General features: G+C 66.0%; 1 protein-coding gene and 1 non-coding gene across 6 annotated transcripts; one reads left to right on the forward strand and one right to left on the reverse strand.

Moving 5' to 3' along the window:
* Positions 1-180: 180 nt before the first annotated feature.
* SMARCC2 (SWI/SNF related, matrix associated, actin dependent regulator of chromatin subfamily c member 2) lies at positions 181-14272 on the reverse strand. 5 transcript variants are annotated; one of them, XM_053967416.1, is made up of 29 exons: positions 14142-14272; positions 13878-13997; positions 11440-11525; positions 11080-11161; positions 10899-10991; positions 10734-10803; positions 10206-10275; positions 10040-10115; positions 9825-9956; positions 9627-9742; positions 9417-9541; positions 9268-9327; positions 9151-9188; positions 8793-8923; positions 8624-8695; positions 8425-8538; positions 6397-6550; positions 6179-6271; positions 5804-5929; positions 5673-5735; positions 4695-4953; positions 3303-3464; positions 3151-3215; positions 2947-3076; positions 2703-2869; positions 2482-2616; positions 2086-2401; positions 498-887; positions 181-351 (listed from the first exon to the last, which is right to left on the reverse strand). In XM_053967416.1, exons 1-29 carry the CDS (start codon positions 14250-14252, stop codon positions 275-277), a joined length of 3633 nt encoding a protein of 1210 aa, XP_053823391.1. In that variant the 5' UTR covers positions 14253-14272; the 3' UTR covers positions 181-274. The 5 variants fall into 5 exon arrangements, with proteins under 5 accessions (XP_053823391.1, XP_053823390.1, XP_053823387.1 ...); XM_053967415.1 differs by having other exon boundaries at positions 777-887; positions 3151-3464; XM_053967412.1 differs by having other exon boundaries at positions 3151-3464.
* Positions 14273-15442: 1170 nt separating this feature from the next.
* TRNAS-CGA (transfer RNA serine (anticodon CGA)) lies at positions 15443-15524 on the forward strand. Its single transcript has one exon. It is a non-coding gene; the product is annotated as a tRNA-Ser (tRNA).
* Positions 15525-16371: the final 847 nt, after the last annotated feature.

Raw genomic sequence — 16371 nt, forward strand, 5'->3', positions numbered from 1 at the left:
TTTTGGAGGGGGGGGAAATGCCCATGTGCCAGGTGGGATCGGAGCTGTCTCATAAATAACCGGGGGGAGCAGGGGCCCGGCCCCCCCGGGAGACCAACACTTAAATAAAATTTGGGACAATCATAAAAAAATACCAAAGCTGGGGGCGGAGGAGGGCGGGGAGGGGCGGAGGCGACGGCGGGGGGCGTGGGGAGGGTCCTTCGAGGCGCCTTGTGGGGGCGGGAGGGGCCGGGCCGGGGGGGCTGCGGCGTCCGGGGGGGGTCCCGGCCGGGGCTCACTGCGTGGGGGGCACGGGGGTGGCCGTGCTGGGGGTGGGCACGATGGGGTCCGGCGGCAGGGGGGGACCTTGGTCTGCGGGGAGAGAACACACAGAGGGGGCGCGGGGGTCACGGCCGGGCTGGGCGGGGGGGGGCACAGGCGAGCGCCGCCCCTTCCCCTCCCTCCGCGCGACCCCCGCCCGCCCCTCCCCTGCTCCCACATCCCCAAAAATTTCTCACCTGCGAGGAGGCCGGGGTTGGGAAGGAGGCTTCCCTGCACGGCGGCCACGATGGCGGGGCTGTGCGCGGCGGCCGAGCCCCCCGGCAGCGGCGGCAGGGCCAGGCCGGCTGGGTGGGAGTTGGGGGGCAGCCCCCCCACCCCCGGCATGCTGCTGGCCAGGGCCCCATGCAGCGGGAGGGGGGCCGGGTTAGCGGGGAAGGGCTCGCAGGGGGGGTTAGCCATGCTCGGGGGCACGGTGGGCGCGGGCAACCCGAAGGGCAGGGCCGCGGTGGCATTACCGGGCACGGCGGGGTGGCCGCTGCTGCTGCTGCTGCCGCTGCTGCCGCCGCCGAGGGTCCCCGCCAGGCTCTGCGAGGGCGGCGGCTGCTGCCCGGGGAACGGCGCCGGGGCTGCGGGGAGAGCGCCCGTGAGACCCCCACCCTAATCCAGGCTCCGCTCTACGTGGGGGAGAGCGCCCCTGAGACCCCCACCCTAATCCAGGCTCCACTCAATGTGGGGGAGAGCGCCCCTGAGACCCCCGCCCTTATTCAGCCATCACTTAGAGCTGGGGCAGGGGGGAGAGCACTGTGAGACCCCCGACCCTTATCCAGGCTCCACTCAATGTGGGGGATGTGGGGAGAGCACTGTGAGACCCCCACCCTAATCCAGGCTCCATTCTATGTGGGGGAGAGGGGAGAGCACTGTGAGACCCCCACCCTAATCCAGGCTCCACTCAATGTGGGGGATGTGGGGAGAGCACTGTGAGACCCCCACCCTAATCCAGGCTCCATTCTATGTGGGGGAGAGGGGAGAGCACTGTGAGACCCCCACCCTAATCCAGGCTCCACTCAATGTGGGGGCAATGGGGAGAGCGCCCCTGAGACCCCCGCCCTTATTCAGCCATCACTTAGAGCTGGGGCAGGGGGGAGAGCACTGTGAGACCCCCGACCCTTATCCAGGCTCCACTCAATGTGGGGGATGTGGGGAGAGCACTGTGAGACCCCCACCCTAATCCAGGCTCCATTCTATGTGGGGGAGAGGGGAGAGCACTGTGAGACCCCCACCCTAATCCAGGCTCCACTCAATGTGGGGGATGTGGGGAGAGCACTGTGAGACCCCCACCCTAATCCAGGCTCCATTCTATGTGGGGGAGAGGGGAGAGCACTGTGAGACCCCCACCCTAATCCAGGCTCCACTCAATGTGGGGGAGAGCGCCCCTGAGACCCCCGCCCTTATTCAGCCATCACTTAGAGCTGGGGCAGGGGGGAGAGCACTGTGAGACCCCCCACCCTAATCCAGGCTCCACTCAATGTGGGGGAGAGCGCCCCTGAGACCCCCACCCCAATTCAGGCTCCACTCAATGTGGGGGAGAGGGGAGAGCACTGTGAGACCCCCACCCTAATCCAGGCTCCACTCAATGTGGGGGCAATGGGGAGAGCACCAGTGAGACCCCCATCCCCAAATCCTCAGCACCAGCCTGACCCTCCCCCAAAATCCCCTTGGAAAGCACCGCCCACAGACCCCACTGGTGACACCCCCACCCACCTCAACACTGCCAGACCCTCCCCACTGATCCCCCTCCCACACCCCCCAGAGCCCCCGACTGACCGTGTGGGACAGCCGGGGCTCCCGGGGGCGGCGGCGGCTGCGGCGGGGGGGCCCCGGGCAGGGGCTGCCCCACGGGCTCGGCGGGGCCCACCATGGCGGGGGCGGGCGGTGCGGCCAGCGGGTGGGCGGCGGGGGCCAGGGGGGCACCGGCGGCGGGCAGGGGCTGTGCCCCGGGGGGCAGCGGGGGCTGCTGCTGCTGCTGCTGCTGCTGCAGGTGCTGGAAGTGCTGCTGCCGGGCGCGCATCTCCGCGTACTTGAGCTGCTCCATGTGGAACGCCTGGCGGTCGGCCAGCAGCTGCTGCCGCTGGTATTCCAGCTGGAGGGACAGCAAGGAGGAGTCAGCCGGGCACGCAGGGGTGGGGACAAGCAGCTGCCGGCCTCCCCGCGGGCACTCACGGCCTCGCGCTCGCGGTCCATGATGGTCTCCAGCTCCTCGAAGTGCCGCAGTTTGATCTCCAGCTTCTTCATCTGCGTCTCCACCAGCAGCGCCACCAGGGACTTGATCTTGCGCTCCTCCACGGCCGCCAGGTGCTGCGAGGGGGCAGTGGCGAGGGGTCAGAGTTCACACCTGGAGCGTCCCCACCTGCTCCAAGCACAGCCCGGAGCCCCGGCCTCACCTTGGCCTTGACGGCGGCGGCGGCCAGCGCGGCGGCGGCGGCCGTGGACAGGTTCCCCTCGCCGATGTCCCGCTCCACCTTGGCCTTGCGCTCGCCCTCGGGCTCCGGGGGCTCCTTGGGCGCCTCGTCGGGCCCCTCCTTCACCTCCTTCTCCTTCTCGGGCTCCCCTGTGGCCAGGTGGGGCCGTGTCAGCAGCGCCGTGGGGGGCTCAGCGTCCCCCCAGCCCTGCCGGGTCCCTCCTCACCTGTGCTGTCACTGTCACCCTTGTCGGGCTCCTTCTCGCCCTCCACCTCCTTCCCCTTGTCCTCCTCCTTCTTGGGGGTTTCCCCAGGCTTCTCCTTGGCCTCCTCCTCGGCGGTGCCATCCCGGGGCTCCTGGGGAAGGACCAGCCCCGTGGGCACCCAAATCCTGCCCTGTTTTTCCCCTCAGACCCCCGGACTCCTTTTACCTTCGCCTCCTTCTTCTCCTCGGCCGGCTGCGCCTCTGCCCGCGCCTCCTCCGCCCCGCTCTCCTCTGGGGACACAAACCCGGGCTCAGACCCCGGTGCCATCCCCACCCCAGACCCCCGTGAGCCCCTGCCCGGCCCCTGGCCCCTCTGACCGATGCGCTCGGGCTCGTCCGAGGTGGTGCCGGCGATGCCGCTGCTCTCCAGCCCGAAGGCGGGGTCGGCCTTGCCCGTCACCTTGGCCGCCTCCTCCACCTTGCGCACGTGGGCCTCCACCAGCGCCGTGGGCACCTCCTCCTTCATCTTGGAGAATTCCTCTGCGGGCAGAATTCCTCAGCGGGACCCCCAGAGGGAACCCCGGAGCCCCTCGGAGCCAACCCTGCGTCCCCCAGCCCCGCAAAACCCGGGGGGGGGGGGGGGATTGGCCCGGCCCCTCCAGGCTCATCCTGGCTGGCTATGGAATGTTCTGGGCTCATCCCATCCCCCTGGGAGTTGTTGCATGTCCCCAGAGCAATCTCCACAGCACTTGGTCGCCTCCCCATGTTCCTCATCCCTCTCCCCATCAGACTGATCCCAGTTCCCTGTAGGACATCCTATAGGACTCAGCCCTTCTCCCTGTCAGTCTTCCCATTTCCCTATAGGGCTCATCCCCATATTCTGCATCCCATCTCCTGTAGGACTGATCCCATTAGGCTGTAGGACATCCTATAGGGCTCAGCCCTTCTCCCAGCTGAAGTCTTCCCATCTCCCTCTCTCCGTAAGACTGATCCCACCCCACTGCAGGATTCCCTACAGAACTCACCCCATCGTCCTACAGGACTTGCCCCTCTTCCTGTAAGACTTGTCCTGTCTCCCTATAGAATCCCCTACAGGACTCATCCCATTCTCTTAGAGAACTCCCCATAAAACCCCTCAAAGAGCTCTTTCCATCCTCCTACAGGAATCTTTACAGGACTCATCCCTTTCCCCAAAGAACACATTTCTCTTCCTTTAATACTTACTCTATTTCCCTGCAGGACTCCCTCCAGAACTGATCCCATCCTCCTATAGAACCCCCTATAGGATTTGTCCCACTTCCCGTGAAACTCATCCTGTCTCCCTACAGAACTCCCTGTAGAACTCATCTGTTCTCCTACAGGACTCCCCACAGTCCATCTCTCTCCCCACAGTCCCCTATAGGATTCATTCCTCTTCCCCTCTTCCTATAGGATTAATTCCTCTTCCTACAGGACTCACCCACTTCCCCACAGTCCCTGTGCCTTCTCCCTATAGGATTCATTTCTCTTTTCACAGTACCTGTCCCCTCTCCTCACACCCCCGTCCCCTCTCCCCATAGTCCCTGTCCCCTCTCACCACAGTCCCTGTCCTGTCTCCCTATAGGATTCATTTCTCTCCCCACATCCCCATCCCCTCTCCCTATAGGATTCATTCCTCTCCCCATAGTCCCCATCCCTTCTCCCCACATCCCTGTCCCCTCTCCCCCCATCCCCTCTCCCCCGATCCCCATTCCCCTGGCCCCCTCCAGCCCCCTGCCCACCCCGTCTCACCCAGAGCCGACTTGGCCGCGGCCGAGGCCACGCGCGGATCCACCACGGAGGCCAGGAAGGCCACGGTGCTCATCACGGGGTTGCCCGACTGGCTGAAGGGGATGGGCTGGTAGGCCAGGGGCCCCAGCGAGGCTTCCGAGTCCTCCAGGTAGGGATCCTCGATGGGCAGGCGCAGGAAGTGCAGGATGCACTCGTCCTGCGTGCGGCTGCCCACGTGCTCCGACACCTTGTTCCAGTCGTCCTTGTACATCTCCAGGGCCTGTGGGGGGGTGACAGGGGTCAGTGGGGTCTGGCAGCCCTGTCCCCACATCCCCTGTCCCCATATCCCCTGTCCCTATATCCCCTGCCCCCACATCCCCTGTCCCCATATCCCCTGCCCCCACATCCCCTGTCCCCATATCCCCTGTCCCTATATCCCCTGTCCCCATATCCCCTGTCCCTATATCCCCTGTCCCCATATTCTCTGTCCCTATATCCCCTGCCCCCACATCCCCTGTCCCCATATCCCCTGTCCCTATATCCCCTGTCTCCACATCCTCTATCCCCACATCCCCTGTCCCTATATGCCCCGTCCCCACATCCCTGTCTCCATTTCCCTGTCCCCACATCCCCTGCTGTCCCCACGTCCCCTCAGGTCCCCACATCCCTGTCTCCATTTCCCTGTTCCCATGTCCCCTTGTCCCCACATCCCGTCTCCATTTCCCTGTCCCCACATCCCCTGCTGTCCCCATTTCCCTGTCCCCACATCCCCTGCTGTCCCCATGTCCCCTCAGGTCCCCACATCCCTGTCTCCATTTCCCTGTCCCCACATCCCCTGCTGTCCCCATGTCCCCTCAGGTCCCCACATCCCTGTCTCCATTTCCCTGTCCCCACATCCCCTGCTGTCCCCATGTCCCCTCAGGTCCCCACATCCCTGTCTCCATTTCCCTGTCCCCACATCCCCCTACTGTCCCCATGTCCCCTCGGGTCCCCACGCACCTCCAGCAGCAGCAGCGTCTCCTGCTCCGTCCACTCCCGAGTGGCGCTGGCGGCGGCTTTGCTCTGCGGGGGGAAACCAGGGGTGAGGGGCGGCGGGCGGGGGTCCGGGGCCGGGCCCGGGGGGTGCCCACCTTGGAGGGGACATTCTTCTTGGTGTACATGTCGGTGCGGAGCCCGAAGTTCTGCATGTCCGCCGGCTTCTCCTTGCCCTTGTCCGGGAAGTTCAGCATCTGCTGCGAGGCCGAGGTGGGCTGCTGCTGGGGGGGAGAGGGGACACGCTGGGCCGGGCCCACGGGGCAGGACATCGGCGTGTCCCCTCCTCCCCGCTGTCCCGGAGAAGCCTTCGTGTCACGGCGTCCCCATCACGGTGTCCCCAGCACGGTGTCCCCATCACGGTGTCCCCGCCGCGTCCCTGCTCCCCGGGGCAGGGCGGCATGCGAGGGGGAGGAGGGAAGGAGCCTTCCTCGGCCAGCGGCGGGGGGCACGGACCCCAAGGAGCCGCCTACCAGCTCCGGCTTGCCCTTCACCGTCTCGCTGACCAGCTCCTCCATCTCTTTGCTCTTGCGGCCCGTCTTGGCGTCGCCGTCGCTCTGCCGGCCCTGAGGCACGGATCGAAGCTGTGCATCCCCCACCCCCCGCCCCACCCCGCGCCCGGCCCCCGCGGGGACCGGGGGGCGGCAGGGGGGGGTCGCGGCTGGGCGGGGCGGCCGCCCCCGGCACCCACCTGGGGCGTCTTGGGCTGCAGCGGCACCAGCCCCGAGGGCGTGTCGGCCAGCACGTGGAAGTGCGAGGTGGGCGGGGGGCCCATGGGGGTGGGCCGGCTCTCGGCGTCCACCTGGTAGTTGATGAGACCCCACTGCTCCAGGAAGGCGTGGACCCTGCGGAGAGCCGGGGTGGCACGGTGTGACACTGACCAGCCCTGTGCCATGGCACTGGACAGCCACCAGGGCCAGGGTGACAAGTGACCACAGTGTTCCACCGGTGTTGGACAGCCACCAGTGCCAGGGTGACACTGACCACCCTGTGCCATGGCACTGGACAGCCACCAGTGCCAGAGTGACACTGACCACCCTGTGCCACCAGTATTGGACACTCACCAGTGCCAGGGTGACACTGTCCACCCTGTGCCACAGCACTGGACACTCACCAGTGCCAGGGTGACACTGACCACCCTGTGCCACGGCACTGGACATCTACCAGTGCCAGGGTGCCAACTGACCACCCTGTGCCACGGCACTGGACAGCCACCAGTGCCAGGGTGACAAGTGACCACAGTGTTCCACCGGTATTGGACATCCACCAGTGCCAGGGTGACACTGACCAGTCCTGTGCCACAGCACTGGACACTCACCAGTGCCAGGGTGACACTGACCACCCTGTGCCACGGCACTGGACAGCCACCAATGCCATGGTGCCAACTGACCACCCTGTGCCACAGCACTGGACACTCACCAGTGCCAGGGTGACATCTGACCACCCTGTGCCAGTGGCAGGAGGGTCAGAGCCTGCCAGACCCAGCATGGGCAGCGCAGTGTGACACTGACCACCCTGTGCCACGGCACTGGACAGCCACCAATGCCATGGTGACAACTGACCACCCTGTGCCACCAGTATTGGACACTCACCAGTGCCAGAGTGACAACTGACCACCCTGTGCCACAGCACTGGACACTCACCAGTGCCAGGGTGCCAACTGACCACCCCTGTGCCACCAGTATTGGACACTCACCAGTGCCAGAGTGACAACTGACCACCCTGTGCCACCAGTATTGGACACTCACCAGTGCCAGAGTGACAACTGACCACCCCTGTGCCATGGCACTGGACACCCACCAGTGCCAGGGTGCCACACCTTTGGTGTGGACCCCCCACTGCCACTGGCACTAGATTCCTGCCACCCCCATGGTGCCAAAATGATCCCCCTGCTGCAGTGGCACTGGATCCCTGCCACACCTGGGGTGCCACACTGACCCCCTGCCACCTCCAGGGTGCCAAATCAAGCCGTCAGCTCCACTGGTGCCAGATTCTTGCCGGTGACAGATGCCACACCAATCCCCCTGCCCTGGCACCACCACCAGGATGCCACAGCAATGCCACCACCCTGCTGGCACCAGACCCTCACCAACCCTGTGGTGCCACGATGACCCTCCAGCAGCACTCAGGAGCCACGCTGACCCTCTGCCAGCACCAGGGTGCCACACTGACCACTCAGCAGTGTGCCACGCTGACCCCCTGCCAACCCTGGGGTGCCACACTGACCACTCACCACACTGACCCCCTGCCAACCCTGGAGTGCCACACTGACCACTCACCACACTGACCCCCTGCCAACCCTGGAGTGCCACACTGACCACTCAGCACCAGGGTGCCACACTGACCGCTCAGCAGTGTGCCACGCTGACCCCCTGCTGACCCTGGAGTGCCACACTGACCCTCCAGCAGCACTCAGGTGCCACGCTGACCCCCTGCCAACCCTGGAGTGCCAGACTGACCACTCAGCACAGTGCCACACTGACTCTCTCCAGCAGCACTGGGGTGCCACGCTGACCCCCTGCCAACCCCGGGGTGCCACGCTGACTCCCAGCCCCACCAGCACCAGCCCCCTGTCAGGACTGGAGTGCCAAACCAACCCCCAAAACACCACGAGCATGCACCACTAGCAGCATGCGGGTACCAAACCAACCCCCAAACACCAGGAGCACCAAACCCCTGGCAGCACCAGGGTGCCACCCCAGCCCCCAGCCGGACCCACCGCATGATGGCACAGACGTCCCCGGCCAGGTTGCGCCGGCAGGCCGTGGAGGTCAGGTACTCCTGCGGGTTCAGCCGGTACGTGTCGATCATGAAGTTCCGGTAGGCCAGGTAGCTGTGGGGGGCACGGGGGGGGCTCAGCGCCGGGCACGGCCCCGGGGGGGATGCGGGCAGGCAGGGGAGAGGGGGTTTGGCCTCACATTTCGGGGGTCTTGGATTTGTTTTTGCCGTTGAAGAACTCGGGCAGGGCGCGGCGCTCGATGGCGTGGACGCTGCGGGAGGAGAGGCTCGGGGAGGGCTCCGGGAGCAGCCTCCTCATCCTCAGGTGATGAAGGGCGGCTCGGGACCCCCCGGCCGTGCTGGCTGTACCTGTTGTAGTCGAACCAGGCGGCGTAGCTGGGGATGATGATGTGGTGGGTCTGCTCTGTCACGTTGTCCTCGTGCAGGTCGGGGTTCTTGGCCTGCTCCCCTTTGCTGCCGGTGCCGTTCTCCTCCTCGTCCTGCCCCACAGAGCAGCACCCCATGGGCAAAGGGAGCCCCTTCAGCGCCCTTCATCATCCTCACCCACAGCAGGATGAGACAAGGGCCCCGGCTGCAGCCCCAGGGGTGAGGGGAAGGGCAGAAAAGAGCGGTTTTGTACCCAAAAGAGGGACAAGGAATGACAGAGAACCAGGTGATCATTGAGCAACAGTGTCCCCCGTGCTGGGAACACCTTCCCCAGGCTCACCTTGCCAGCTGTCTCCATGCTCTCATCTTCCTGCTCATCTGGAAGGGAGGACAGGGGTGGGTTTGGGCACTGCCAGGCCGGGGGTCCCAGGGCTCTGCTCTGGCTCCTCAGACTCACCCAGGTCTGTCATGGTGCCCCCCTTGACGGGCGCCGACTCCGAGTCCTTCTTGGTGTTGACTGTGGGGGGAAAGTGGTGCTGAGCACCCCGGGGACCCCTCCCACACTGCTGGGGACCCCAGGGGGTGGCTGCTGCCCCCGACACCGACCTGTTTTGGGCAGAGTGACCTCCTCCACGTTGGGGACAGGTGAGGGCTCGTCCATGTCCTTGGTCAGGTCCTCCTGCTCCTCCTCGCGGTGCCCACGCTTGGATTTGTTATAGGGGGTAGAGGGTCTGCCAAAGGAGAGACCCCCCATCACCACTGATCCTCAGGGCTGAACTCCCCCACCCCCAGACCCCCCAAACACCCCCAGCTCACCCCTTCTTCGCGTTCTTCTTCTTGGCCTCGGGGGTGGGCGAGGGCGAGGGCGAGCGCTTCCTCTTCTTGTAGTTGCCCCCCTTCTTGTCCCGCCGGTCTGAGTCGGGGCTGTTCACCTGGGGGAGCACCGTGGGGGTCCAGCTGAGCACGGTGAGACCCCCAGGACCCCCCCCCGAGGGGCTCTGAGCTGGCTCTGACCTCGTCTGTCAGTGTCTTGGCCGAGATCTTCTTCCTGCGGGTGACGGGGCTCTTCTCGTCCGTCACCTCGTAATCCTCCTCGTTCATCCACTCGTTGAAGGTGTCCGTGTCCAGGATCCACTTGGCGTGGACCTGCCGGGCAGGGGAGCGGCTGGGTCAGGCCAGGGAGGGGGGCTCCAGCTGCCCCCCCCCAAACCTGGAGGTCCCCCCGGTACCTTCCGGGGCTTCTCCGGTGTCGGGGGATCCTCCACGGACGCCTCGATCTCGCTGGCCGGGATCCAGGTGTCATAGCTGGGGGAAGAGGGGGATAGGGTCAGAGTGGCACCCACAGCGATCTGGGGGGGGACAGGGGGTCCCCGAAATCTTCATCCCCCCCTTTACCTGTCGGGGTAGTACCCCCAGTGCAGCAGCACCTGCTTGTCGCGCTTCATGACGGGCCGGACCCACTCCTCTGAGGGACACACGGAGGGGCCGGGCTGAGCATGGATCCTCCAGCCCCCCATGGCCCCCCAAAAACCCCTCTTCCGCACCCACCTTCCTCTGGATCTCCCAGAGCCCCCTGTGACCCCTCAAAACCCCCCTCCACCAACCTTATGCCCCACCCCCGGAGCCCCCCACAACCCCCCAAACTTCCACCTTCCTCTGGATCTCCCAGAGCCCCCCATGACCCCGCAAACCCCCCTTGAGCATCCACCTTCCTCTGCCCCCCCCCCCCAAGCCCCTCGTGACCCCCAAGCCCCCCTCCAGCACCCACCTTCCTCTGGATCCCCCAGAGCCCCCCAAGCCCCCCTCCAGCACCCACCTTCCTCTGGATCTCCCAGAGCCCCCCATGACCCCCCAAACTCCCCTCCAGCACCCACCTTCCTCTGGATCCCCCAGAGCCCCCCAAAGCCCCCCTCCAGCACCCACCTTCCTCCAGGTTCCCGGGCACGGGGCAGACGATGTGCGACGCGTTGCTCTTGTCCTCGGTCACGGTGCCCTGTGACAGCCAGGGGATGAATCCAGGGTTAATATTGGGGTGAGGCCTTGGATGAGCCCCCTCCCCGTGCCCCCCACCCTGGCACTGCCACCCACCTGGTGCCTCTTGACGATGTCCTTGAGCTTTCCCAGCAGTTTGGGCTCGATCTCCTGGTGCAGGAAGATGTTGGGCCGAGCCAGGCAGTTGTTCTGGGGAGGGAGGGGGAGAGCAGAGCTGTGAGCTGAGGAGGGGGGACACGGTGGGGGGGGTCCCGGGGTGGGGGCTGTGGGCTCTTACCTGCACCAGGGATTTCTCGATGGTCATGAACATCTCCACGTTGCGGTCCATGCGCGAGGGATTCTGGAAATCGAAACGCCGCCTTATTGGAAGAAAAGAGCGACTCTCATGAAAGCCACAGCTCAGGTCTCCTCGTCAGCACCCGAAATTTGGGGAGGGGGGGGAGTGGGACACGTGCCTGGACCCCATCAGGGTCCACAGTGACAGAGGGGGACACGTCCCAGCGCCTGTTTGCTCTGGAGGTGACAGCCCCACATCCACCCCACCCTGGGAACCCCCGGCCAAGGCCACCCCTGGAGGGGACCCCCACCCCTGCCCCCCCCAGGACCCCCACCCCGATGGGTGCAGGTGGGTGCTCACCATCCTTGGTCGCTCTTGAATTTATAGGCGGCTGCCAGGATGTGGCACAGGGCTCCCCCCGCCTTGAAATCCAGGAAGCATTTGATCTGCAACGGGAGAGGGGTCAGGGGGACAGGGACACCGCCCTGCTGGGGGGACATCTCCTCCTCGGGGTGACATCCCCTTGCCTGGGTGACATCCCTTTGTTAGGGTGCCATCCCCATGTCTGGGTGCCATCCCCTTGTTGGGGTGACATCCCCATGTTTAGGTGCCAGCCCCTTGTCTGGGTGCCATGCCCACATTTAGGTGCCATCCCCTTGTCTGAGTGACATCCCCTTGTTGGGGTGACATCCCCTTGTTGGGGTGACATCCCTTCATAGGGTGCCATCCCCATATTAAGGTGACATCCCATATCTGAGTGACACCCTCTCACAGGGTGCCATCCCCGTCTCTGGGTGCCATCCCCGTGTCTGGGTGCAATCCCATCATCAGGTGCCACTCCCTTGTCGGGGTCCCCCATCCCCAGGCATGGGTGTCACCCCCTTGCCAGGCTGTGATTCCCATCTCTGGGTGACATCCCCATCAGGGTGACATCCCTTTGTCAGGGTGATGTCCCCTCACTGGGGTGCCATCCCCTCTCCCAGGTGCCCCCTCCTTGGGCTCTGTCCCCAAGCTGGGATGGGGTCCCTGCAGTGTTGTAGCACTGTCCCCAGTTGGGGACATGTCCCTGTGTGGGGACATTGTCCCCAGGTCCTTTGGGGGTTGTTCTGGGGTCCTTGGGGCAGTGTCCCCTGGTCCTTGGGATTCTGTCCCTGTGTGGGGACATTGTCCCCAGGTCCTTTGGGGGTTGTCCCAGGGCCCTTGGGGCAGTGTCCCCTGTTTGAGGCCCTGTCCCAGATTTGGGGTGTCCCCTTTTGGGACAATGCTCCTGGCAGGGCGCTGTTCTTGCCGTGCTCTGTCCCTATGTGGGGACATTGTCCCCTGGTTCTTGGGGACAATGGTGTCCCAGGGTCCCCAGCACTGTCCCCAGCACTCCAGGCCGTGTCCCTGACCTGCCACTGTCACTGTCACCGTCACTGGCTGCTGTCCATGGTCAGCTGCTGTCCCCGAGCCACCCGAAGGCAGAACGGTGTCACCAGGGCCATGTCCTGAGGCTTTGGGTGCTGTCCCTGCTCAGGGTCGTGTCCCCCCTTCACTGGGGCTGTCCCCGGGTATTGGGGTGCTGTCCCTGCTCGGAGCTTTGTCCCCAGGTCTTTGGGGACACATCCCCAGGGCTGTCCCCTTGTCTCTGGGGCACGGTCCCTGCTCAGGACCCTGTCCCTGGTCATCACGGTCCTTGTTCCCTTTTCACTGGGGCCCTGCCCCAAGGTTTGGGGTGCTGGTTCTGCATTTTTGGGATGCTGTCCCCATTCAGGCCTTGTCCCCACCTCACTGGGACCCTGTCCCTGTCCCCAAGTACTGGGGTTCTGTTCCTGAGTACTCAGATGCTGTCCCTGGGTATTGGGGTGCTGTCCCCACTCAGGGCCTTGTCCCCTGTTCTCTGGGACCTTTTTGGGGGGCTCTGGGGCCTCGTTCCCTCTCAGCTTTGTCCCCAGGTTTTTGGGGTGCTGTCTGTGGGTCATTGGGGCCTCACCCCAGGGTCATTGGGGTCTGTCCCCAGGCCTTTAGGGCACGGTCCCTGCTCATCAGGGTCAAAAAAATCCCTGGGTCCCCAAATCCCTGGGGTCCCCAAATCGCTGGGGCTCTGTCCCTGGGTACTGGGGTGCTGTCCCCAGGTCTCTGGGCTCTGTCCCTGGGTACTGGGGTGCTGTCCCCAGGTCTTTGGGCTCTGTCCCTGGGTACTGGGGTGCTGTCCCCAGGTCTTTGGGCTCTGTCCCTGGGTACTGGGGTGCTGTCCCCAGGTCTCTGGGCTCTGTCCCTGGGTACTGGGGTGCTGTCCCCAGGTCTTTGGGCTCTGTCCCTGCTCAGGGTCTTGTCCCTGCTCAGCAGGGCCCTGTCCCCAGGCACCAGGGCTCTGTCCCTGGGCACTGAGGGGACATCCTGAGTACTGGGATGCCTTCCCTGGATATTGGGGTGCTGTCCCCAATCAGGGCTTTGTCCCCTCTTCTTTTGGGCTCCTCCCTGGGTCCCTCCAGGACCCCATCCCAGGGCCATCCCCGCACCTTCGGGGCACCATCCCCGCTCACAGCCGTGTCCCTGCCCACCAGGGCCATGTCCCCAGCTCTGAGGGATGCTGTCCCCACGTCTCTGAGGCGCTCTCCCCAGTCTGGGCTTTGTCCCCCCGTTCTTCGGGGCTCTTCCCCAGCTCAGCCCGGGGCCACGAGGATCCATCCCCGCACCTCCGGGGCACTGTCCCTGCTCTGAGCCTTGTCCCCAGGTCCACGCGTGTCCCCCACACGCCCCGAGGGGGCCCGGCCGCGGTGTCCCCGCGTCCCCCCGCGTCCCCCCGCGGCTCTCACCGGCAGCTTGGTGAGGGGCGCGTTGCTGACGTGCTTCCCGAACACCTCCTCCTGGAACTGCAGCAGCTGCACCACCAGGCTCGACAGCGACTTGTTGGTGGGGGGCTCGGCCTGGATGTACTGCGGGGCCGGGGGCTCAGCGCGGCCGCCGGGGCCGCTGAGGGGAGGGGGGGGCGCGATGGCGGCGGCGGCGCCGTGACAGGCCGGGCCCGGCGGGGCGGAGGGGGCGGCGGCGGCGGCGGCCCCGCGGTTCCGCGGACCTACCTTCTTGTAGTTCTTGCCGAGCCAGAGCCGCACGTTGTCGAACTGGCTGACGGTGTCCGAGGCCTCGTAGTACTTGACGTTGGGGCCGCCGTCCTTCTTCCGCACCGCCATCTTGAGCGGGCCGGGCCGCGCCGCCGCCTCCGCCCGCCACTGCCGCCCCCTGCCGGCCCCGCGCCGCCACTGCCGCGCCCGCCGCCGCCTCCGGTCGCTGTCCCCGTTCCCGGTCGCTGTCCCCGTTCCCGGTCGCTGTCCCCGTTCCCGGTGTCCCCGATCCCGGTCGCTGTCCCCGCCGGTCGCTGTTACAGCCCCACCGCCTCCCTTGGTGCTCTCCCGTTCCCGCACTGCCGCTCCCGCCGCCCCCGCTGCCGCCCCCTGGCGGTGCCGCTCCCGCACTGCCGCTCCCGCCCGGTGTTGCCGGTCCCGGTCGCTGGTCCCGCTCCCGCCCGGTGTTTCCGGTCCCGGTCGCAGTTCTTGCTCCCGCACACCGCTACCCCCGATCGTTGTTCCCGACCCCGATCGCTATTCCCGGCCCCGCCGCCCCCGTTCTACCGCCCGCCACCGGTCCCGCCGCGCCCGCCACCGCCTCCTGCTGGTCCCGCTCCCGCCGTTCCCGCTGTCCTCCGGGCGCTGTTCCTGGTCCCGGGCGCTGTTCTGGGCTCCGGGCGGTGTTCCGGGCCCCGAGCCCCCGCTCTACCGCCCGTTGTTGGTCCCGCTGCCCCCGGGCGCCGTTCCCGGCCCCGCCGCCCGCAAGCGCGACAAGAGAGGCACGACAAGGAGAAATGGGTTCAAATCTCAGGAGATTGGGTTTAGACGGGATATTGGGAGGAAATTCCTCCCCGGGAGGGTGGGGAGGGGTTGGAATGGATTTCCCAGGACAGCCGTGGCTGCCCCATCCCTGGAAGTGTTCCAGGCCGGGTTGGACGGGGTTTGGAGCAGCCCGGGATAGCGGGAGGCGTCCCTGCCCAGGGCAGGGGGTGGGAAGGGATGAGCCCCGGAGGGAGCCCCGGAACGGCACCGGGCACCGGACACCGAGCACTGGACACCGAGCATCAAGCACCGGGCACTGAGCACCAGGCCGGGCACCGGGCATTGAGCACCAAGCCAGGCACCGAGCACCGGACACCGAGTACTGGGCACTGAGCACCAGGCCGGGCACCGAGCGCCGGGCATTGGACACCAAGCCGGGAGCCAAGCACTGGGCACCGGGCACCGAGCGCCGGGCACCGGGCACCGAGCGGGGCGGGGCCGGGAGCGGCGGCGGGGCCGGGTCTATACGGAGCGCGGCGAACGGAGGCGCGAGAGTCACGGTGGCCGAGTGGTTAAGGCGTTGGACTCGAAATCCAATGGGGTTTCCCCGCACAGGTTCGAATCCTGTCCGTGACGCCACGCTCACTTTTGCTGGTGGGGGACAGACGTGGGAGCTGCCCCGGTACCGGCCAGCGCACGCTGCCCCTCCGGTACCGGCTCTTTTAACGGCGGGAGCATCACGGAGCCTCGCGCCCGTCGGTAGTAGCTCCTTTAACGGCGGGAACAGCGGGGAAGACACACCCTCAGCCTCCGGTACCGGCGCCTTTAACGGCGGGAAAACCACCGATCGCCCAAGCCCCGGTACCGGCTCTTTTAAAGGCGGGAACAATGGGGACCCCCTCACAGGTCCTGGCTCTTCTAACGGGGGGAACCGTTGGGATCCTCCCTCGGTTACCGCCTCTTAACGGCGGCAGCAGCGGGAAAAACACGTGCTCTCCCTCCGGTACCGGCTCCTTTAACGGCGGGAGGATCGGAGAGTCCCCAAGCTCGGTACCGGGTCTTTAAGGGGTGGGAACAATGGGGAACCCCCTCTAATCCCGGCTCATTTAGGGGTGGGAGCAACAGGGACCCCCCCAAGTCCCAGCTCTTTTTGGGGTGGGGACCCCCTGCTACAGTACCGGCTCTTTTTGGGGTGGGACAAACAGGGACCCCCTCTCTGATCCTGGATTTTTTAAGGGCAGGAGAAGAGGGGACCCCACTCTGGTCCCAGCTCTTTTAGGGGTGGGGACCCCCCAGTCCTGGTCCCAGCTCTTTTTGGGGTGGGAACAGTGGGGACCCCCCTTTATTCTCTGATCTTTTTAAGGGCAGGAGAAGTGGGGACCCCACTCTGGTCCCAGCTCTTTTAAGGGTGGGAACAAGGGGGACAGGTTCATCCTTTTTGGGGAGCACATCCGGGGGGCTTCAGGGCAGGGGGAACCCCCAG

This window comes from Vidua chalybeata, chromosome 30 (assembly GCF_026979565.1).
Source record: "Vidua chalybeata isolate OUT-0048 chromosome 30, bVidCha1 merged haplotype, whole genome shotgun sequence".
Classification (NCBI taxonomy): Eukaryota; Metazoa; Chordata; class Aves; order Passeriformes; family Viduidae; genus Vidua; species Vidua chalybeata.

Bases quoted from the DNA above. Each gene is read 5' to 3' on its own strand.
- SMARCC2 (XM_053967412.1), bottom strand. From the start codon at position 14,252: ATGGCGGTGCGGAAGAAGGACGGCGGCCCCAACGTCAAGTACTACGAG. The intron at 9,328-9,416 runs GTCGGTGTCGGG...TTCCCCCCACAG, and splicing joins GGTCACTCTGCCCAAAACAG to TCAACACCAAGAAGGACTCG. The intron at 5,930-6,178 runs GTAGGCGGCTCC...TCTCCCCCCCAG, and splicing joins TGAAGGGCAAGCCGGAGCTG to CAGCAGCCCACCTCGGCCTC.